The following is a 24,390-nucleotide window of genomic DNA, read 5'->3' as shown; positions in this document are numbered from 1 at the left end:
AATATTCAGGGCTTACCTGGTTTACATGAAGACAAGGACCAGACAGCCTGTGAACCAATCTCTCGCACTGTACCAGTTCGTTCCAGCTGCTTTGGGTCATCTCCAGGGGGTGTCTTACTTGGAGTGGTCATTCTTCCTAACTACTGTTGATCTGCAACAGATTATATGATTACAGTTGTAGTTGTTAAAAACAAAGTAATGTTTCAGAAAACGCATTTACATTCAATGTGGACAAGAAATGCACCTGTTGTAGTTTTAAGTGCTAATGATATTTTCACTAAAGGTTGCACGTCCTCCCCAAAAGCTTGTACTACCCTACCTATCAGTTTCTCATCTGGGTACTAGAGTCAAGAGCAGGCTTCAGTCAGTACCATCTGTCCTTTCCAAACTGCCAACTGTCTCAGCAGTGCCCCAGTGAACATCTTGTGAAAATGGCCTCATACTAGAGCAATTATTCCATGAAAATGAAGTGAAGAAATGGCTGCTAGAGAAAATTATGCATGTCTTCATCATTTTCACTATTTAACTAATTTTAACTTTTTTAAAACTGGTTTTCTTTCAAAAGATCCCAGATGATTTTGAATGTTTGTAAGTTACATGCTGAGAGCTGAGGGCACAGCCTTACTAGCTGCCAATGCCTTTCTAAGGAGTAACCAGTATTTCACTAGAGGCAGATCCACACTGCAATCTGCCATATGAAAGCTGGGCTCTTAGAGGAAGATTATCTCTGAGGCCACATCAGAAGAAAAAGCACGGACCAAGGGCAGGCAGCTAGATATATCTGTGCTGCAGAATATTTGTCACCATCAATACACATGTACATATCATTTGATAATAAGGTGCTCTTTATTTGCATTTAGCAACCCTAAAGTAAATGTTGTCAATTTTAAATTAACATTTTAAAACTGAACTTGAAATAGCAATAAATTAAGGAAGGTGAAATTTAAATGAATAGCAAACATACAAAACTTCTTTTTAGCATAATTTCTGGAGAAAGGTTCTTCAGAGGTTTCAATCTACAAAAAAACACAATAACATCACCACATGATGTCTAACACTAAGACAGAAATGGACATATCATAACTTATTATACTAAAATTATGGATATAATAAAATTTCACCAAGTTCAAAGTAAATTTATTATCAAGGTACATACTGTAATGTCACCATAAGATTTGTCTCCTTGTGGGCATACTGAGTAAACCCAAGAACCATAATAGAATCAATCAAAGACCATACCCAACAGGACAAGTGCAATGTGCAAGAACAAAAGAACATAATAAGCAATAAATATCAAGAATGCAAGATGAAGAGTCCTGAAAATGACTATTAAGACTAAATGTTGATATCAAAATATATATTTACTAATAACTTCCTAAAGTTGCAAGATACAACCCATTAACATAGCCATCTTTGTATCATATTACAGTCAGCCCTCCTTATCCGCGAGGGATTGGTTCTGAAACCCCTCGCGGATACCAAAAAACGCAGATGCTCAAGTCCCTTATTCAACCTGTCTCAATGCGGTGTGGCAATGGAGGAGCCTATATGATGACTCTGCATTGGTACACCATGTTTCAGTACATCCTTAGAATAGACTCCTGCAGTCTGGACTATGCCAGTCTGATTCATTCCTTTAGAAAAGTCATACTCTGCTGCAAGATCGAGGGGCTCCTTTCACCGACTTGGTGACCTTGATGTCTGTCTTAGTGTGTCCCCAGGAACAACCCAGAGAGCAGTCTTCTATTATGCAGCTGCTGTAGATGAACTGGTTTCATGGACACTTGTATCTGTCCACACACCCTCTTTGCAAATCCAGAGCCTACAAAGAGGTGGGTGACCATCTTTTCCACGACAGCTATTCCAAAGGCAGCGTGCATTAAGGATGATAATGTCATTTGTACAGGAAGGACCTGACAGTGAGGATCCCACTCACTGCCAGCCATGAGGTCCTGATGTTCATTTGTGAGTTCCAGTGAACTGATGGTGAAGGGGACATTTTATTGGTCAAGACATCCAGCAATAACCTTGTCTAACAAGAGGGATGTTAACTAACTACCCATGACATTCAACAGGGTGGCCATTGAGGTGAAAAATCATGAACATTCTTCAGATCTGCATTGACAAGAAGCTCAACTGGATCAGCAACTAAGGCTGCAAGAGTACTGTACACCAGGTAAATCACCATCTGACACTCCAGAGCCTTTCCACCATATGCACACAACTTGCCTGGACAAGTGTAGCTCCCAAAATGCAACACTCCGGCAGCTTGAAGCCATACAAGGCAAAGCGTCCCACCTGATCAGCACTCTTACCATTGCCCTAAACATTCATCACATTGAGACTACAAATTCTCAGCAGTTACTCAGCAAACCCCACAATTGCCTCCAAAATGACGTGACATTAAAAACATTGCAATTTAAAGGCTCCCCTCCAAACATGGATCAGCTCAACTTGAGGGAATAAAAGGTCACCAAGTATAATTTCTGAGAAACTCTAGCCTTCACTGATAGGAATGGAGTGGTTCATCTTTATCACTGAGAGTGACTCATTGTCTTCCCCTTCAAGAATTAGAAATGAGCAATAAACATTGGCCTTGTAACTGATAACCATAATCCCATAAAGTGAAAAAAAAACTTCAGTTATACCCTTCTCTAGAGTGACTTTAAAATATGACATGCTTGGATCTGTGCATTAACAATTAGAAAGAAAATTCTAATGCAAAAGTTGAAATTGTTTCACACTCGTGTGTTCAATGCAAGACAAAACTGCAGTTGAATAGAAAGCACTTTAGACTACAAGCTATACAAATTCATATAAATTTCATATAAAGCTTGTTTTCCAAAAAAGTAGAGTTCCGTAACAAAGTGCAAACATTACCACACTTTAACCACATTTAATGTTAAATATACAGAAGTGCCATTGACAGTTTTACTCACTGTTGACAGCTACACAATACTAAAAGTAGAAAACTCTTTCAAAACTCTGACAAACTTTGCCCAATTCGCACCACGTCCCATTCACATATCAGTCCCGATTTCATTAACCAACATTAACTCAAGGCTTCAAAGTTTACAGTTTGTTTATCAAAATGGACAAATGAAACCACCATCTTTCTTTAATTATGTCAAATCATAAAACTCTGAGCTCTGCACACTTTCAGTATTGGCCTTATGCACACCCTTAATTTACCAGCTTTCTCTCTCACATACACCCTCAAAATATGATTCTCTATTTTGTTTGTTTTTAGTCCTAGTACAAGTGACTGGTTCATAACTGCCATTTGATAACACACTTCTGAAGCACATTTAAACAGTATGCCTTGTTTAAAGGCCTAAATACAGTCGGCCCTCCTTATCCGTGAGCTCCGCATGCGCGAATTCAACCAACCGCAAATTGAGAAAACCTGGAAGTGCTCTTCCAGCACTTGTTGTTTGAGCATGTATAGACTTTTTTTTCTTGTCATTATTCCCAAAACAATGCAGTATAACAACTATTTTACATAGCATTTACATTGTATTATAAGTAATCTAGAGATGATTTAAAGTATATGGGAGGATGTGCGTAGGTTACCGTGGATCGGGATCATTAAAAAAATCGGAAGTTCCCTTACTGTGTAAGTCTGAACAGGTACATCCGGTATTATTTAGCATCAGTCAAACATTTGTCTTGGTATGTAGTATATATTTTACCTTTCTATGCATATAAAACACTTAAGAATGTATGTTTCAGTGCCGGGCTTGGTAAGTCCCCAAGTTCGATCCAGTGACGGACCACTTCCGAGCGCGCTCTCCATCTGTGCCGGGTTGATGTGGAGGAACAAAAACCCAAAACCCAATAATTAAACCACTGCGTTGCTTAGTAATAATTGTAACTTTCATCGGGGCAGGGCCTTTCTCACTTTATCCTTTAAAATTGTTCTGATCATTGACCGACTGTAGCCTAATGCTTTTTCAATGACCGATGGTGTTTCACCTCTTTCGATCGCTTTATTATTTCCACTTTATTTTCAATTGTGATCATGATTACTTTCATGAACAGAAACACTGCAGATTCAGAGCTCGACCGCAGGTCCTAACGTCCATCGCATTGAGTCAGGTTAAATAAGGTCTGCGGTTCCGTTGGATCCTAAGGTCCACTGCATTGAGACAGGTTGAATAAGGGACTTGAGCATCTGCGTTTTTTGGTGTCTGCGAGAGATCCCAGAACCAATCCCTCACGGATAAGGAGGGCCGACTGTAATTGTAAGTCATTAACAATGTAAATATGCAATGAAACTGCCTTTGCATGTATGACTAATGCATGTTATTTATACATTTGTTTCCAATTTAACAATGAAATTCCTTTGCCACCAAGTTCACTCCTTTCACATCATTAAAAAAATCCTGTGGCAAGTGAATATTTATGCAAGATTTGGTTGCAATTTTAAATTATTTGGTTTTGTTACACTTGTGCAGGTTGTGGTGAGGCCATACCTGGAAAACTGCAGTATTGGTATCCTGACCTAAAAACAAAGGATCTAGTTGCCTTAGAGGCAGTCCAAAGGGCTAGGCTAACCCGAGGATGAAGAGGATGTTCCATCAGTAAAGCCCAGACAGCTTGAGTCTGTATTTCTTGGGGTTCAGAAGTATGAGAGGTGATCTCACTCAAACATACAAGTTCCAAAGCAGGCTTGAGAGAGTAGGTGCTAGATGTTTTCATTAGTGGGATGGTCATGGACAAGGGGTCATAGTTACAAAATAAGAGACTAGTCATTTAACTGAGGTTCATCGAGATTTCTTAGAGGGTATTAAATCTCTGGAATTCTCCACCCAGGAAGTGGTGAAGTCCAGATAGTAAGTATTTGAAAGATTCATAAATTTAGGGTTATGAGGATATGGCACAGAAGAGCAATTGAGATCAGCATAGATCAGTTTGAATGGCAGGGTGGCCTATGCCTGCTGTTATGTTCCTTGAGTATTTTGTTATCACATGCCTTGTGAGAAAAGCATGCCATATACCATGTGGCTAATGCTATATTACTTTAAAAAGTACTTTTTCCACACCTAAGGTAAGCTAAATTGGGAAAGGTATTACTCAAGTGAAAGGTTTGCTTTAAGAACTCATAACATCAAACCAATTTTGAAATCAAGGTGTGATGTAGGTTACCAAATTTTCTTGCAGATGTAGGGTTTACCCAGCATATTAAGACTGTAGAAGTGACATGTTGGACATTTAAACATAGTATGAAAGATACTGTTTTAAAAAAAAATTCTGTGCTATACATTTTATAGTTCAACACAAAGCGTATTATCCATAATCAAGTGTTGCTAATCATCACTAACAATCATGTGGTAATTTCCAGTAGTGTACATATTTGTCCAGTCTAGATCTATCATTGTACACAGTAGTACTTTTAGCCAAACAGACAACTGTGATGAAGACTCACCAGTTTCATCAAAGATACAGCCCTCCCCCCTCCCTGCCAACGAGGATATCTTCAAGAGGCGATGTCTCAAGAAGGCAGCATCCATCATTAAAGACCCTCAACTTCCAAGACATGCCCTTTCCACATTACTACCATTCGGGTATTGGTTCAGGAGAGTGAAAAGCCACACCTTATAGGAACTGACTCTCCCCCCCCCCCCATCAGACTTCTGAAAGATCAATGAAACCTACGTTTTTCATCTTTTTACACCACTTATTTACTTTTGTAACTTAAAGTAATGTTCAGTCAAGTTGCTTTTTATTATCATTTTGACCATAAACTGCTGGTACAGTACACAGTAAAAACAACATTCCTCCGGGACCATAGTGCTACATGAAACAATACAAAACTACTCTAGACTATGTGAGACAACTCAAGGCTACACAAGACTATGTAAAACAACACAAAAACTACACTAGACTAGTCCTACACAGGACTACATAAAGTGCACAAAACAGTGCAGGGCAGTACAATAGACAAGACAATAGGCACAAGTAGAGGACAAATTTCAATATAATAATAAATGATGTAGATGTCAGTCTAGACTCTGGGTATTGAGGAGTCTGATGACTTGGGGGAAGAAACTGTTGGACAGTCCGGTCGTGAGAGCCCGAATGCTTCGTACCTCTTGCCAGATGACAGGAGGGAGAAGAGTTTGTATGAAGGATGCGTTTATGTCTTGCATTATACTGCTGCTATAAAACAAAATACAGACATATATCAGTGATAATAAGCCTGACAGTGAATCCTAATGTTTGGCACAACTGTAACCTCATTGCCTATACTCAGGAGACGAAAGGATACACAAAAACACAATTAGCACACAGAACTGCCTAAATGCACAAAATACTCTGCAGATGCTGGGGTCAAAGTAACACGCTGGAGGAACTCAGCAGGTCGGGCAGCATCCGTGGAAACGAGCAGTCAACGTTTCGGGCCGAGACCCTTCGTCACGAAGTCCTGACTGTTCGTTTCCACGGATGCTGCCCGACCTGCTGAGTACCGCCAGATGTTAACCCGTTGATGATAAGGGGGAGGCGGATACCCTGGGTTCAGCGAACACAGCTTTACGCTTACCCGGAGGTGGCAGCGGTAACGGTGCCGAACGGCACAACGGCGCGGGAACAACCGGGGTGACGAGTACACCACATGAAATCACGCCTCTCGAGCCCTGCTCAGTGACTGACGCGAATTCAGGGCTCGGTCAACAGGTGCTTCCCGCTAGATAAGGACGCGCGAGTGCGAACCGAGAGTCACAAACTGCCGCTTCGGACATCCACCGCGCCTGCCCGTCGTTAACAGCGGAAGGCGAGCGGCGCATGCGCAAGGGGAAGGCTTCGGGGTTCGCGTACGAAACGTCACTACGTTTGCGTGCCTCGGCGGGTGAGCTGGTAGAGTGGGCCCTGCGCATGCGTGTCGGGCGCCATCTTCCCCGGCGTTTTCTGCGGCTCCAGGGAACGTGCCAGCGGAGCTGAATGGTCGGCGTGGAGACTATCCTCATAAGAAGTTAGACCTAGGCAATTGCTCTATCAGGGCCGGCTAGGCCAGGCCAGGCCAGGTAATTGGGGTGATAGTGGGTGCTGCCAGGTGTCGTCGGGCGGGGCGAGAGTTCGTGAGAAAGTGAGTGAGCTGCTGCAACTTGCAGCGTTAACCAGGCCGCGGCCCAATTGGCCCCACTAGGCCGCAGCGGTGCCTGTTGATGTTCCAATATGGATAGTTAGCAACATCAATATGGAAAGTAGAGGGATGGGGCTGTGCTTAGAACAAAACAGTCATTCAGCCGATGATTTCTGTTTAAACGGTATGTCTCCCGCCGACTCAACCAAATCCCCCTAAATTAAAGTTAATTTGCCCTTTCAGCGTGTTTCAACCGGACATTGCCGTTTGCAAGCTTGAATGTCCTCTATTATGAAAGATACACAAATAAACTTTTGACAGTGCAGAATCATTTTTGATGAAAACGATAGGGAGTTTAACGTTTAACCTGTCAGAAGATCCATCGTTCTAGAAACTCAAGGTCGGATTTGCAAATTTCCTAACAATTTAACTAAATATTTAAATCTACAAAATTGCTAACGTTGTGTCTTGTAAAAAATAGTACTACCGATGGAGGGGATTCTCTAGGGAAAAAAATCTGGAAACAGTCAACAGGTCCGACAGCATCTACGGAAGGAGAAACAATGTCTCAGGTGGAAGACTGTCAGAACTGAAGATCGATTGTCAGACCGTTAAGATAGTTTGTTTTGATAAAAATGAAGTCAGTGAGCAGAGAAAGCTTTCCTTCACTTCTGCCAGAAGGAAGTGATAATTTGAAATCGGGTTTGCTCTTGAACTTTTTTTAAATCACAAAATCTGATTCTTTTGGATATTGTTTCATTTTGTTATTTTTTTTTAGCTAAAATGGAAACCACTGATAACTTTATTGGATCTTTCATTTATTTAAACACACAATAATCAAAAATGGTGCTGATAACATTTTGAGCTATTGCTTTTAATCGTTTATTAAAGTGTAATAGTAATAACCTGTGTATTCACTTAGTGACATGTCAATGTGAATGGAATTGTCAAGCAGGGCAAATGAAATTATAGAGTGATAATTTGAAATTGAATGTAGTTGCCTTAGATGTTGCAATTTCAAAAAATATGTACTCCATATGCCTATATTAAAATGTGTAAAACTCAATTAATACTGAAGTGAAAGTTAAGATGTGTTTATCCCTTGTCTAAAAGGACTGTGTCTTGCACTCATTCTTCAAAATGCCTTATCAAATTTAATCTTTTTTACACGTTCTGTAAAATTTGAAAATTGATAGTTTTAAGTTCAGTAGATGGTTGATAGTGTGCAGCGCTGTTTATTAAGTTTGTTCTTGCGCTTAAATAGACCTTATTAAAGGAAATTTCTTTCTGCAGTCCTTGAGTCACACATGGCACTATACAGCATAATTTTTTTTTTGCCACAGAATAAACTGAACGGTACAGAATGGCAGATAAACTCACCAGAATTGCTATTGTTAGCCATGATAAGTGCAAGCCTAAGAAATGCCGTCAGGAGTGCAAGAAGAGTTGTCCGGTTGTTCGAATGGGTAAGTAATTTTGTCTTTAACTTATTCATGTATTACATTAGAAGATAAATAGTCATTTTGTAGGATTTAGCTTAATACACTTAATATGATCAACATGGGTATTTTTTTAACATTAAAAAAAGCTGGCAAAATGTTAAAAAGAGTGAATTTACTGTTGAGAATACCTGTCCTTAGATATAACTCAGTGCATTAATATTAAGAAAAAAATGCTCTTGTTTCAGTTACTTTAGACAATTACGAAGCAATCCTGTGAATAAAGATTTTGTGTTTATTCAGTCTTAGGATGCCTGATGAAATGATTTGGACGTAAAATGTTGCTGAGTAGTTTACATAATTCAGTTCTCAATCAATATAATTACTTGACAATATTTAATTTGTTCTGTATAATTTGTTATCACACAGGAAGAAACAATTTGGTCCATCAATTGTACATTTGCTTTCAGCAAACCATTCCACTACTTATTTTTCTGTTACCTATTCTTTCTCGTATCCAGTAACGCCCCCTAATTTTTGGGGCCACCTACCTAAAGTAGCCAATTGCTGTTTTGCAGAGGTCTCATTGGACATGATCTCCTTCCAAGCTGTAAGCATTTTGTGATTCATTTTCTATACCGGTGCTCACTTAGCTGTGCAGCATCTCCAGGGTTTCCATCTTACAGATTAGATTTCTGGTATTTTCGTTTTTGCTTTCATCTTACCACAGAATTATGCTGATGGTGACTTTTCGTGAAGCCATGATATGTTTGTAGATGTTCAGTACAGAGATGTGGAAATATCCATTAAGTGTCTTTCTGATCAGTTTAAGTGATAGCATTCAAAGAGTGTTTTTCTTTCTCACAGGAAAGCTTTGTATCGAAGTTACTGCCCAGAGCAAGATAGCCTGGATTTCAGAAACTCTCTGCATCGGTTGTGGTATTTGCATTAAGGTAATCAGCCTTACAGGTTTTTCCAACTTTGATCCAACACATGGCCTCTATGCTATTTTGAAAATCTTGTTGTTTAATGTTATCCAAAGTTACTTCTGAATTTTACTTTCAGCGCTTAAACGTGACATTTATTATGGGTTCATAGCATTTAGCACAAGGAGCATTATTCATCTCCATATGTTATATTTTGCTTATCTCTAAGATAAATTTACTGCTTAAGGATTCTGTGCTTCTTATCACCTCTGGTACTTGGATGTCACATTATTTGCAATTGGCAATTGTTATGTTGTGCAGCTTATCAGTTAGAAGAACGCAGGGAAAAGCAGAGTCTGGTTTGACTTACCCCCTGGATTTTATTCATTCCTGGGTGAATTTCTATTGTCAGTCAACAATCTCTGTAAGGTAATCATTGGACAATGAATGTACAGACTAATAGCATTGAGCATCACAGTTGAATCTGTTGCCTTTTCATTGGTTATCCTGTAGGAATTATTGATTGGTACCCCAAGCAAATTACTTTCTTCACTCTGTGGCTTGTTGCACCTGCATTGGTCCTCAATTATTTTTGCCAGAATGATTTGTGCTGACTGACTTTTTACCACTTTAGCCACTGAGATAATTAAATGTGGCTTACACATCTACATTGCTATCACAGAGTACAAAATACCATCTGGTAAATGCTCAAGTGGAGCATTTCAGAAATGAACTTCAGAAATCCTCTTTTTAAGTATAAAGGTTCCTTTTAGATTATTGTAAAGTATGCAAGTCACCGCAACTTTTGTGCGTTCTTGTCCACAAAATTTTCCAACCAGTATTTGTCAATGCCGAGATTGAACGTCCATTGCTTCAACCAAACCCATAATAACCTATAGGCATTTTTAGTAGATAAAATACACTTGTATTGGTTATGTTGCCAGTAATCAATAGTAGATGAAGTGATTTTGACCTTTTATCAATATTTTCTGTTTCAGAAATGCCCTTTTGGAGCTTTGTCAATTGTTAATCTGCCAAGCAATTTAGCCAAAGAGACAACACATAGATACTGTGCAAACTCCTTCAAGCTGCACAGGTAATGGAACAATGCAGGAGAAAAATTAATACTTTGTAAGCTACTTGGTAGTTTTAGACAACATCAAATAATAAATGGTGTATGTAAAACTTTGTGTATGTATGTGTATGTTTCAATCAGTACGTGTTTCTCCATGTTTCTCAAATGGTTAAAACGTGTTTAGAGAGGAATAACATTACATTCAAATTTTAATAATTTTGAGTTTATAAGTAGTCCATGCTGCTAAAAGAAAATCAAATGTCACAGCATGTTGATTGTTTGCTGAAAATTATTTTCCTCTTCCTTGATCAAAATTGCACTGATTGCAGCTGTCTTGTGTAGTAAGCCACCTTAATTGTTTGAAAAAAAATTAAACTTCATTTCAATGTAGATTCATTCCCATTGCAGCTCAATTATAGCGTACCATTATATGAAAAATTTGTATAGTTCATTATTAACCTTGATGAGTATGTAATCTACAGGCACTTCAAACAAATCAAAACACTTTAAGGTATTTGTATTCAGTTGGAAATTTGTAATTTTATATTTTATTGTTGCTGAATTCAGACAATTGAAACCTATTAAAATCTCTCAGGTCTTATTGCCAGCAAAGCTGAATTTGGGGCATTTCTGGTTGGGGATGATGGAGAAGGGGCAGGGACTTCAGTGAAGTCACCATATCACTTCACTGAAGTTCCTGTTGTTGTTGGGAATGTGCTGCTGCACAAGAATGCCTCTATCCAGTGAGGTGGCCTTTTACCCCCAGACCTAGTAAGTATAAGTGCAGTTGATTGTGGATATGGATTAGAGTGGGGCTAGCATCTGGACCAGTGTTTTCATAGTTGTGTGAATTTTCACAGATTGCAAATAATCTCATTATTAGATTGCCTATTCCTCGCCCTGGTGAAGTTTTAGGCTTGGTGGGAACTAATGGTATTGGAAAATCTACAGCTCTGAAGATTCTAGCAGGAAAGCAGAAGCCTAACCTGGGGAAATATGATGTGAGTTTTCTCTATTATTTTTTGCAGTTATCAGTTACTATTGCTAACAATTTTTAGAATTGGTCCAAGTGACTTGTTTTTATAAAATGAAACAGTTTTGTTGATTCTGTTTCACTGATCTGAATATAATGGATTTCACCTAGTTTATATCTCTCCCCTCCCCCTCCTACACAGAAGGTTCAACAGGTCTATCCTGGTTCTTGGGAATTTTGTTTCATTCCACCTCTTATTTTCTTGTAGCCTTGTAAGATTTCTGAGATACCCTCCATTTCATACTTTATTTTTTTCCATTTACCTAAAGGCTATACTTTTGACTACATTTTTGTCTTTTTGAGAGAAAAACCACTCAGCTACAGAAAAAATGCAGTTTCCAGTCAGACATATTGCTAGCTTGGAATTGAACTTGTGACCCTGGATCTATGGCATTATCCATAGTGCAAGCTGTAATTTAAAAAGTGCATTGAAATAACTGTTCTACATTTTAAGAATTACTGGTTGCTCGGGGCAAGAAAAACATGCACAACTGTACATTTTAGAGGGGGGTAGTGATATTTCTGAAGCTTCATATTTCAAAATGTTTAAGTGCCTTTGCAGTCCTAGATTTATTCTGTCCTAGTTTTGTTAAATGAATGTAACAACAAATTTTCACCATTGTTGCTCTGTCATCATGATAGATCCAACAAATATTGAAATAAATTGAATGATAATACAATTATTGAGATATAAAGTAGATGTGTTAAATCAATCAAACGTCTAGGGTGAAGCACCTCAGAGATGGATTGTATTTTAAAGACTTTCAGGGAAGCGATGGGAGAGCCCCTTATACCTAAGATAAAATGCCAGAGGATTAGTAAGTTTCTTACATTTTTGATAAAATAGGTAGCAGAGTGAATTTCACTTGTGCTTTATTTTCCTGATGCTCTACAAGTCTTGCCATTCATGTGGTTTTTCTGATAGGATCCTCCTGACTGGCAGGAAATTTTGACTTATTTCCGAGGGTCTGAACTGCAGAACTACTTTACAAAGATCTTAGAGGATGATCTAAAGGCTATAATCAAGCCCCAGTATGTGGACCAGATTCCAAAAGCAGTAAAGGTAACTTTTGATGTAATATAATACTTCAGCAATCACATGTGTCTGTATTGCTTGGCCTGTGCACTTTTGAAATTGTACTGAATGTGTGTTAAAATTTAAAACAAAACCACCTATTTGATGTAATATATTTTGAAGATCATAAAATAATTAATTCATTTCAAAGACATTGTAACCTTTAAAAGATTCTTAGTAGTGTTGTGGCGTTAACTCAGCCAAATACAGTATTCAGGTATGATAATTGCCCAATGGATGTTGCATCAATATATAGTACAGAATTTACCTTGTGTTTCACTGTGCTCTTCTATTTTTTCAACAAAAGCTCTATTTAGTTATGTTGTTGAATAGAGGTAATTGTGATGCATCTTCTTCTAAATTCAGTTTTCAGCCGACTAAGCCTGAAATGATAAGTACAGCATATAAATACAAACACTGGGAAGTCGAGCACAGTTAGAAGTTTAAAGCATCCAGCAAGCAGAGCAGCATTGATGGGTGAAAATCGGAGTTGAAATTCCATGTCAAAATCTTTCTTTAGATTTGGAAAAAGGCGAAATCAAGCATGCTAAGTTGCTAAGTTTATTTTACATTGCACACATCTGAACTTGGCAATGCTTTATTTACAAACAATGAACCACACATCATTGGGTAACCCTTTTGGCAATATTGGTGTTGTTATGGCTTGGTGAAATTACTTCTACTCACAGAAATTGAGTGTATGAGAGATGATAGTACTTTCTCCTCCAAAACAGGACTGCCCTAGAGACCCATTTTTTCAATGTCTTCTTGTCCCATAGAACTTGCTTCTTTCCCTCATAGCATTTGGGGAGCCAAATACAATTCAATTCTCAACCCCACTCCTATTTAACCCTTGGCATTGGTAAATCTAGAGAGTGAGTTGCAGAGTGTGCAGTGGTTTTCCTGGTTGACACCAAATCTGGCAGATAAGATGATGGTATCAAAACAAACAACATCAGCTGCCTCCTGATTAAAGACAGAGATCAAAGTGTAATTTTTCATTGTGTCCACTAGATTCAGTGTTAGTCAAGAAAATTGCACACTGTTAAGATGTAATGAAATAATGCAAAACCATTCATATGGATCTTTAATAAAAGCTTCTTACAGATGCTGCATTCTTACTTTGTTTTTCCAGGGCACTGTGGGTTCTATTTTGGACAGAAAAGATGAGACCAAAACACAGGATATAATTTGTGAACATCTGGGTAAGAAGACTGAAGCTAAACATTCTGAAATACTTTGATTTTACCAGATTAGTGTTTAATTCACAATGCATTAAAATATCAAAATATTTTTGGGTGCCATTTGTCCTTGTTAAGTACATTTGGCGGATTTGGGCATTAATGGTAGGGATTTATTGAGTTTTTAATTGTCCATCCATAAATTCCATTCGAAAAATAAGTTGATAACAAGTCTAGAGAGCAAGGGTTTCCAGGGTCGGGAAATACTGTAGCGATGTACTACATACAGAGCTAGAGACGACACGCAGTCGGTAAGTCGTTTCGAGACTAGTTTATTCAAACTTCGCGGCACTGGCATTTAATCCCTAGCGCCCGCCCTCTCCGGGCGGAAATGACATCAGAGGTGCATTACCAAAGTCTCGCCCCGCGCTGGCTATTTGTGAGCCGGTTCGCCTGCGCAGAAAGTGGGTCACCACATAACCCCCCCCCCCAAGAACCGGCGATACACCCCCCCCAATGTGCACAGTCTGGATCAGCCTCTGTTTGGGAGGTCTGCCACTGCGCCACGGTGCCTGAACCTCGACCGGCTGCGCTAAGTCCACAAGGGCTGGTTTGAGTCGGTCCTCCGTGAAAACCTCCTCTTTCCCCCCAATGTCCAGAACGTACGTGGACCCATTGTTGTTGGTCACCTTGAACGGCCCCTCGTACGGCTGCTGTAGCGGTGCCCGGTGTCCGCCCCTTCATACAAACACAAACTTACAGTCCTGCAGGTCTTTGGGTACCTGGGTTGGGGTCCGTCTGTGCTGTGAAGTCAGCATGGGGGCCAGGTTGCCGAGCCTTTCGCATAGTCTGTCCAGGGCTGCTGCGGGTTCTTCCTCTTGCCCCCTCGGGGCTGGTATGAACTGTCCTGGGACGGCCAGGGATGCACCGTACACCCAGGTCCTGGTTTCTCAAAGTGAGCTGGTTTCTCCTGGGCATTGTCAATCTTGAGCATCATCGGGGCTGCATTTGTTCAGGCAGCTGGAGACTATAGCACCAGATCCCTAAGTTTAATCATTCTGGTAGTGGAAAGGCTTTGGGTACTGTAGAATATTCATCCTCTAACGCTGACGGTTAATGATTGGGATTTAATAAAGGCAATGTAATTAAATCACATGGGGATCTGGTAAGATTTTTTATTGTTGACGCTGGTCATTGCTTGTGTGTTCTACATATTCTATCGGTGCTGGGATATTTTTATACCAAAGCTGAATGTATCCAAAATCAGCTAATTGTGGGCAAATAGAACTGAAAAATGTCCAGTCCTTAACCAATGCTATAATTTCTAATCTTATAAGGGTAGGGTCACTAGCAAGCAGCTAAGACCTGACCCAAGGAATTTCCATATCTGTGTCCTACAGATTTTCTTTGACTGGATTTGCTAGTGCTCTAAATGTCTTGCATACTGCTTTACATTTGAGAACAGTTGTTCATGCCGTATGTTAACTTTCCAGAATTTAGCTTGTCACCCTTACAAGGACCAAGGCTGTAATAGATTTTGGAGCCAAGTAAACCTTGTAGAATTCTAACTGAACATTGCAGTTTGTTATTAGAAAACCAGTGTGTGATAAAAGTTAATTGTTCATATCTTGCATTGCACTAAAGATCTGAGAATTGAATGTGTAACAATAATTGGCAGGATTGTATCTGTACTGCTCTCCATGGACTTGTCAGTTCAAGACTATTTTTCCTTGGATGCTAGAGTTGTAATTGCACTGGAGCAGCTTTGTTGGAGTTGTAGCTAATTTTGGAGTACAAGTTTTAACAGCAGCTGAAATGTCAAATCCCAATATCATTGGTTTGTTCTATTCTGTTCATGCAATAGCTATCAACTTGCCTAGATCTTTGAAATTAGAGGTAGATTTCTAACACACGGATGGGGTAAGGGGTGTGAGATGAGCAGAAATTTATATTGGAGAGTAACAAGTTTTTGAAATTTTCAACTGAAGAGGGCTGCAGGTGTTGAATATATTAAGGCTTAAACCAATGAACATTGAGCTAGCCATTAAGGGATTACAGCAGGGGTCCCCAACCTTTTTTGCACTGCGGCCCGGTTAATATTGACAATATTCTTGTGGATCGGCCGACCCGGGTGTGGGGGTGGAGCAGTGTTAATCACGACCTGAATATAGGTGAAACTGTAAGTCACTTATAAGTGGCTAATAATACATTCAATTTTGTTTCTAACGAATTTAATATTAAACACAGCACGTATTTTCCTCCCATGAATATAGTGATAAGTCCATTGTAAGTCACTTATAACTCAATAGCATCATAACATTTTAAGTAATGTTTGGATATTAAACACAGTGCATATTTTCCTCATATGAACATATAAAATCATTGCAACACACCAATATTGGTGAATCAGTGGGGGCCCTGTGCTTGTTTCCCTGCAACAAGATGGTCCCATCGAGGGGTGATGGGAGACAGCGATACTCGGAAATGGGTTCCTTATGTCCAGTCTATTCTATAATTTAGTTTTCGTTGCATTCATTGCAGAAAATCCTGCTTTGAAAAGATATGATGTTGGAAATGGAAGCAACATTTGCAACGTTTTCAGTGCTTTCATGGCTATCTCAGGATATTCAGCCTTGACTTTGATCCAGAATGCCAGCAGAGATATTATGTCAAACATACTTTTCAGCCCACCATCATTTGCAAGCTCGAGGAGTTGATCTGCTTCCCGCGCTGACGTGGATGATTCACCGGAGACATTCACAAATGGGTCACGGACCCATTCCTTTGCACGTCTTGGGTCATTTGCAGTTGGGAAGTAATGCTTGAATTCTGTCGACAGCGAAGTTAGGTGATTGCGCACCAGCTGTGAGAAAGACAGTGCAGCCTCAGTCTCTCCCAAAATCCCAGCTAATGTTGGGAGCATGTCAAATATGCCCCTATCCATTCACTGTCCCCACAGTTCCAGTTTGGCTTTGAAAGCAGACACTTTATCTGCCAACTTGAAGACAGTTGTCATTCTCCCCTGAAGTGACAATTTGAGTTCATTTAGCAGGTTGAAGATGTCACACAGATAAAGCGAGTTTTGCTATCCACTCCTTGTCACTGAAGTGTGCTGCCAGTGGTGACTTTTTTCCTGAAAGAAATCTCTGTAGCAGTTCTCTTAACTCAAAAACCCTGGCCAGGGCTCTCCCCTGTGATAACCACCTGACTTCAGTGTGTAAGAGAAGGCGTTTGTGCTCTACATCCATTTCCTCGCAAAGCTGCTCAAACAGACGTGAGTTAAGGGCTTTTGCTTTGATGTGATTGATAACTTCAACAACATCACTCAATAAGCTGTTAAGATCAGGTGACATTTTTTGGCTAACCAGCACTTCCCTGTGTATGACACAGTGTGTAGGCTGGCATTCAGGAGCAACTTCTTTGACTCGGGTAATGAAACCAGACAGTCGTTCAGTTATAGCTGCAGCCCCGTCTGTGTATATTCCAACACAGAATGACCAGTCCAGTTTGCCAGGAATGTAGTCATTCAAAGACTTGAATAGTTCTGCCCCAGTTGTGTTAGGTGGCAGTGCACACAACATATCCTCGTGCACATCGTTTTGAAATATAAAACGCACATAAACCAGCAGCATTGCCTTATTGTCGACATCGGTAGATTCGTCGATCTGGATGGCATACCATGGTGACTCGTTAAGCCGTTCCAACAGCTGTGCTTCGATGTCCACTGCTATGTCATCGATTCTCCTTGAAACTGTGGTAGCTGAAAGAGAAACCTGTGCCATCTTGTTAGCTGCAGCTTCTCCCAACAGTTCATGGCACATGTCCTTAGCAGCAGGCAGAATCAATTCTTCACCAACAGTGAAAGGCTTCTTAGCCTTAGCAATACGGCTAGCCACTAAGTACAATGCTCTCAGAGCAGCAGCATTTGTGGAGGTGGTGGCTCTCAGCACTTGCTTCTGTCCGGCTTGCTCACGTTTTTTCTGCTCAAAAAACTCAATGGGTTTGTCTTTAAGTGCAGGGTGCTTGGACTCAAGGTACCAAAGCAATTTTGAGGGCTTCATTGCCTCATTAGACAGCTTGTCTCCACATATCACACACAGAGGGCTTGGAGCGTGGGAGTCACCGGTTGCAATAAAGCCATATTTTATGTATGACTCGTATTTTCTATTGAAGGAAGGTTTTTTTGCGGTCTCTGCCTCAGCTGCCTCTGCGTTATTATCATCGTTAGACCTTTTATGTCCTCTTCCAAAGAAACTCTCAAGCGACGTGTTTTTTTTTACTCATACCGACCAATGACCTCCGGCGTGGGTAATGACCTCGTGTGCGTTCAAGCTCAACAGAGGGCGTGACAGGGAATGAGGAAAGGTGCAGCTGACCCATATCACCAAATCATATTGTTTCCTCGTGGCCCGGTAACACTTGCTTTGAGGCCTGGTGGTTGGGGACCACTGGGTTACAGAGATTAGGAGGCAAAGCTGACTGGAAGTTTCAGATCAGCCATGATCTTACTGAATATAGAGTTAGGCTCAAGTGGCCAATTTACAAGTTCTTTTGCATGGGAAGTTTCTGAAGCATTGTTAATGTTTGCCCTTTCATACTGACCTACTTAATTGCCCACCATCTGTCTGAGTTGGGATGGTAGAACTTTGATCTGAAACATTGGTTGGATTGCTTGACTCTGCATTCCTCAATTGTTGTTTATTAGCTTCTCCAAAAGCTTGTCACCTTGCTTTTTAGATACAGGCGGTGAGTGGTGTTGCTACTGATATTCCTGTTTAGCTAGTGGTGGCCCCTATGCTTAATTGTAACATTTAGGACAAAGGTTACAGATCATGGCAATGAGATTATTTCTCATGTTCCCAGTTTGAAGCTTGTATATCTGTACTGAATCTGGCCCTATTGGCACAGTGACAATATCACATAGTATTGTGAAAGGTGTCTTCTGAAATGAGATGAGTCCGTACCCATTAGGGAACAGTGATAAATCTGCTTGTTAGTTCTCAACATCTATAGCAGCCCTCGTCCAACAGCAGATTTCTTCCGGGCTTTGTCAGTTATTTAATGATACTGTTGTTGATATAATATAAGAGATGAAAATCAAAGTTTTCTATCCAGTATGTATTCTATTCCCTAGTCATCCAAATATCATTGAAGATTATTAATCATTTGAAGGAGGGCAGTTGGTTGTCATTAGTTTTGACATGGTCACATTTTCTTTCTTTTCTTTTAAAATCTTTTTATTAATTTTTAAGCAAACATAAATGAAACATGAATACAAAGAGTTTGAGAGTACATAGTTAATAGTTTAAGTAGACATTCAAATATATAATAATCAATATATATAACCTCCCAAACTCATAGTACTTATGAACAAAAGAAATAAAAAGAAAAAAAAACCCAAAAAAAAAAGAGAAGAAAAAAAAACACTAACCAACATGGGCCATTGCATAATGTCAGATATATACAGTAGTGCCAATAACTCCGAACCTCCATCCAAATAATTAAGGATAATAAAAGTGAGGTTTAGGAAAAGACAATTTAACTCATATGAAAATGTTGAATAAGGTCACATTTTACTTGTATAGGTTGACTGCTACCTTTCCATTCATCGTAATAATGGATAAAAAATACTTAATTTGGCATATTGAGGTACCCAAGGATGTAAAAAGACACAGATTTACGTTAAATCTTCATCAGTAAGCCCAAACAAAAAATAGGCACATTGCTTTCTCATAATGGTAATTTTTGTGATTAATAGACCATAACTCTCTCACACAGATCTGACTCACTTGAAAGAGAGGAATGTTGAAGATCTTTCTGGAGGAGAGCTCCAAAGATTTGCATGTGCAGTAGTGTGCATTCAGAAAGCAGACATGTAAGTTTCTGAAAGAATAAGTTTCATTATTAACAATTCGTATACAATCATTGTCCACTTTATTAGGTGCAGGAGTGGCACCCAGTGTGGTCTTCGAGATTCGATCCTATGTGCATTCCGAGATGCTCTTCTGCACACTAACGTTATAATGCATGGTTATTGGAGTTACTATCACTGTCCTATAAGCTTGAACCGGTCTACCCATTCTCCTTTAACCTATCTCATTAACAGAGCATTTTCACCCATAGAACTGCTGCTCACGGGATTTTTTTTTTGTTTTTCACACCATTCTCTGTAAACACTAGAAAAATCCCAGGAGATCAGCAATTTCTGAGATACTCAAACTACCCTGTCAGGCATCAACAATAATTCCACGGTCAAAGACATGTTTTTTCCCCCCATACTGATATTTGGCCTGAACAACCACTGAACCTCTTGAACATGTCTACATGCTTTTATGCATTGAGTTGCTGACATGTGATTGGCTGATTAGATATTTGCATTTAAACTGGTGTACTTGATAAAGAACCACTGAATATATTTTACATGCAATATCTATATATCAATATCTTCTGTTGGTAGCTTTAATATACCTCCACAAAGAGATTAGGCATGCTTGCAATTAAATGTTACAGTTTATGTTCAATTTCCACAAACATTTTTGAATGTTCAATGTCAAGAAACGAAAGGTTAAGCATGGTGGGACAAATGTACTGATTTGCGTATATTTCAATGCAAGAAATATTGTAGGAAAGGCAGATGAGCTCAGAGTATGGATCAGAACATGAAATTATGATATTGTAGCCATTAACGACTTGGTTTTAGGAGGAACAGAACTGGCAGCTTAATATTCTGGGGTTCTATTGTTTTAGTCGTGCTAGAGTGTGAGGGATTAAAGGGGGCGTTACTAGATGTGGAAAATTCACATCAGTGCTCAGTCAGTATAGACTGGAGAACTCAACTAGTGAGGCTTTATGGGTGGAACTGAAGAAAAGGTATGACCACGTTAATAGGGCTATATTATAGACTACCCAACAGTCCACAGGATTTAGAGGAACATATTTGTAGAAAAATCGCAAATTGTTGCAAACTTAAGATTGTGATAGTAGGTGATTTTAACTTTCCACATTGATTGGGGCTTCCATACCATAAAAGGACTAGAGTTTGTCAAACGTTCAGGAAAGTTTCCTTAATCAGTACATAGAAGTTCCAACAAGCAAGTGTGCAATATGTGATCAACTATTAGGGAATGAGACAGGACAGATGACAGAAGTTTGTGTAGGAAATACTTTGCATCTAGTGGTCATAAAGCCATTAGCTTCAAGGTAATTACAGAAAAGGATAGGTTTGGTCTTCAAGTTCAGATTCTAAATTGGAGAAAAACTAATTTTGATGGCATCAGATAGTGTGGTATTTGCAAGTGTGGATTGAGACAGGCTGCTTCCTATTTGGTAAGTGGGAGCCTTCATATGTGAAAATTTGAGAGTACAAAGCTTGTAAGTATCTGTGAGAATAAAAGGCAAGGATAAAGAATAAACACACACAAAATGCTGGAGGAATTCAGCAGGCCAGGCAGCATCTATGGAAAAGAGTACGTCAAAGTTTCAGGTTGAAACCCTTCAGGAAGGATAAAGGATAACAGGTCTTCAAAAGATAAGAAGGCCCAAGTTAAGAAAAAAAGGAGATGCATATCAGAGATAGACAGGTACGGACAAATGAGTATAGGAAATACAAGAGAACACTTAAAGAAATCAGGAAGAGTTTAAAAAATGGCATGAGGTTACTTTAGCAACAGGGTGGAGGAGAATCCTAAGGGCTTCTGCAGATAAGTTCGCAAAAGGATGGCAAGTCACAAAATTGATATTTTAGAAGATCAAAATTGTAATCTATGCATGGAGCCAAAAGAGATGGGTGAGATCTTAAATGAATTTTTTTCTATCTGTATTTACTCGGGAGATGGACATGGTCTATTGAAGTGAGGCAAAGCAGCAGTGAGATTATGGACCCAATACAGATTATGGAGGAGGAGATGTTTGCTGTCTTGAGGCAAATCAGGGTGGACAAATACCCCAGGGCCTGACAAGGTTTCCCTTGGACCCTTCACCCTTAGTGACAGGTGAGATCGGAGTTTTGGAGGATAGATAATGCTGTTTCACTGTTTAAGAAAGGCTCTAAAAATACACTAGGAAATTGTAGATCCATAAGCCTGTCATCAGTAGTGGGAAAGTTATTGTAATGTAGTCTAAGGAACTAGGTATATGAATATTTGGATAGATGGTTTGATTAAGGATGGTCAGCATGGGTTTGTGTGTGGAAGATCATGTCTAAACAATCCAAGGAAGCTACCAGGGAAGTTGATGAAGGCAATGCAGTGGATGTTGTCTACATGGACTTTAGTAAGATATTTGGCAAGGTCCGGCATGGGAATTGATCAAAAAGGTTTAGTCACTTTGCTTTCAAGATGAGGTAGTGAAGTGGATTAGACATTGGCTATGCAGGAGAAGCCAGAGAGAGGTAGTAGCTGGTTGCCTCTCTTACTGGAGGCCGTGACCTGTGGAATGCCAGAGGGATCTCTGCTGGGTCTGTTGTTGTTTGTCATCTATATCAATGATCTGGGTGATGATATGGTTAACTAGATCAGCAAATTTGCAGGTAACGCCAAGATTGGGGGTATAGTGGACAGTGCGGTCTGGACCAGCTGGGAAGATGGACTGAAGAATGGAATTTAATCCACACAAGTATGTGGTGTTGCACTTGGGTAGAACCAACCGATGTAGGTTTTACACAGTGAGCAATAGTGCACTGAGGGATGAGAACAAGGGGATCTGGGAATGCAGGTTCATAATTCTTTGAAAGTGGTGTCACAAGTAAACAATGTTGTAAAGAAAGCTTTGGGCTCATTGGCCTTCATAGAACAAAATTTTGAATAGGAGAAGTTGGGATGTTATGTTGAAGTTGTGTAAGACGTTGGTGAGGCCTAATTTGGAGTATTGTGTGCTGTTTTGGGCACTCACCTACAGGAAAGATGCAAATAGGATTCAAAGAGTACAGAACATTTTCAAGAATGTTACCGGGACGGGAGGGCCTGAGGCATAAGGTAAGATTGAATAGGCTGGAACTTTATTCTCCAGATCATAGAAAATTGAGGGGAGATTTGATAGAGGTATGCAAAATTATAGATGGGGTAAATGCAAGCAGGCTTTTTCCAGTTCAGTGGGACTACAACTAGAGGTCATGGGTCAAGGATGAAAGGTGAAAAGGTACATAGAGGGAAGGGGTATGGAGGGCTATGGTCTGGGTGCAGGTTAATGGGAGTTGGCAGTTTAAGTAGTTTAGTGCTTAGTAGATGGGCCAAAGGGCTTGTGTCTGTGCGGTAGTTATCTCTGACTCTGTGACACATCATGGGGGGGATGTGGGAATGTTTGCTGGTAACCAAAATTACAGGAAGCAATGAAAATATGCAATGCCATTTCTAAATTAATTGTAGTTCCCAATTTATTTGAAAATAAATACATTCAAAAGATTGTAATACAGTAGTGTTTTTAGAGCCCTTAACATTGTGGCTAGTAGAATTTTACAGAGGTGATGAACTCATTTTGTTCTGTGAGCAGAATCACATTACTAGTTGATATTTATTACAACTGGTGCAAGAGATTTTAGAAATGAATATTTCAAGTGTGCGATCTTTATCCTAATGGTGTACAGCTATCTTATGAGAAAGTCCAGCTATACAATTATTCTTATTCATGTATTCTAGGACCGTCTTTATGAAATAATTGACTTTTGACCAAGAATTACAGTCCTTGAGTATCTGGATGATGATTATTTGACAGGTGCATTACATTCAGTAACTTTTATTTTTAAAAATCGATTGGTTTTTCCAGTCCTCTGGATGTAAAAGCACTTGTATGTGATACACATATATCCATAATCAAATACTGTTGATTAAAGAAGTCATGTTATTATTGCTGATGTTAAATTTCACATTAAGTTTTGCACTATGTTTGATATCACAACATTGACAATTGCAGAACAGGAATTTACAAAAAGTAGCTGTCTGGGTGATGTTTTGTTGGATTTTGACTCTTGGTTGGCAACACTTGACGGATGTTCCATCAACGTCCATCAAGCCTAAATGGAAGGATACCCACATACTTTTGTTCCCTTTTAGTGGGGTGAATGATCCAAAAGTAGAGGAGGTTCCTGTCTCAATTTTGGGCATTTTGCAGCACTGGGCATTGGAAATATGACCACTTGATGCAGTTGTACATGCATGATACAGGAGAGTAAATGTACTAAAGTCTAATGTACATGTTCTTAAATAAAAAAAACTTTATAGTTTGCTGGTATTCCTTCCCCCACTCCCTTCTGCCAATCTCAGTTTCGTTCACCACACAATCAACCGAGTCAAAATGATCATGTGCCTTCATTTTTTTTTACTTCCTTTGATCTAGTTCTTTTTAGAAAGTTGATTGCTGTCCTGCAAAATGAATAATTATTAACCGGATCTATTATCCAGAATTACAACACACTAACATTCATGTTGCAGTTTAATAGTCAACTCTCTTAGTTCTTTGGTAAAGTTACAGAAAACTGATGTTACTGCATCTTGTGTTTATTATTGTAATCATAATAGTTTATCTGCTTCAACTTTGCTTTTGTTTTTTAACTATATATTTCAGCAACAAACTTTTTTTTAAAC

At 39.4% G+C, this 24,390-nt stretch overlaps 2 protein-coding genes across 7 annotated transcripts in view; one reads left to right on the top strand and one right to left on the bottom strand.

Annotated features, from left to right (window-relative positions):
• anapc10 (anaphase promoting complex subunit 10) overlaps nt 1–6,758 on the bottom strand; it is a 41,580-nt gene extending 34,822 nt beyond the window's left edge. The window contains exons 1-4 of one of the 4 annotated variants that reach the window (XM_073042960.1): nt 6,545–6,758; nt 6,093–6,162; nt 965–1,016; nt 17–151 (exon numbers count right to left, since the gene is read on the bottom strand). In XM_073042960.1, the coding sequence (XP_072899061.1) occupies nt 17–131 (115 nt within the window). In that variant the 5' untranslated portion in view covers nt 132–151; nt 965–1,016; nt 6,093–6,162; nt 6,545–6,758. The remainder of the gene's footprint in view (nt 1–16; nt 152–964; nt 1,017–6,092; nt 6,163–6,544) is intronic. The other 3 variants (XM_073042962.1, XM_073042963.1, XM_073042959.1) reach the window with 3 other exon arrangements.
• Nucleotides 6,759–6,868: 110 nt separating this feature from the next.
• abce1 (ATP-binding cassette, sub-family E (OABP), member 1) overlaps nt 6,869–24,390 on the top strand; it is a 35,104-nt gene continuing 17,582 nt past the window's right edge. Inside the window, exons 1-8 of one of the 3 annotated variants that reach the window (XM_073042956.1) lie at nt 6,869–7,025; nt 8,428–8,550; nt 9,391–9,476; nt 10,448–10,545; nt 11,408–11,525; nt 12,483–12,620; nt 13,768–13,837; nt 19,592–19,688. In XM_073042956.1, the coding sequence (XP_072899057.1) occupies nt 8,448–8,550; nt 9,391–9,476; nt 10,448–10,545; nt 11,408–11,525; nt 12,483–12,620; nt 13,768–13,837; nt 19,592–19,688 (710 nt within the window). In that variant the 5' untranslated portion in view covers nt 6,869–7,025; nt 8,428–8,447. Of the gene's footprint in view, nt 7,026–7,093; nt 7,269–8,427; nt 8,551–9,390; nt 9,477–10,447; nt 10,546–11,407; nt 11,526–12,482; nt 12,621–13,767; nt 13,838–19,591; nt 19,689–24,390 lie in introns of those variants that run through there. The other 2 variants (XM_073042958.1, XM_073042957.1) reach the window with 2 other exon arrangements.

Source organism: Hemitrygon akajei, chromosome 4 (assembly GCF_048418815.1).
Source record: "Hemitrygon akajei chromosome 4, sHemAka1.3, whole genome shotgun sequence".
Lineage (NCBI taxonomy): Eukaryota > Metazoa > Chordata > Chondrichthyes > Myliobatiformes > Dasyatidae > Hemitrygon > Hemitrygon akajei.
The sequence above is the reverse complement of the archived record's forward strand: the minus strand, read 5'-3'. Positions and strand labels throughout refer to the sequence as shown.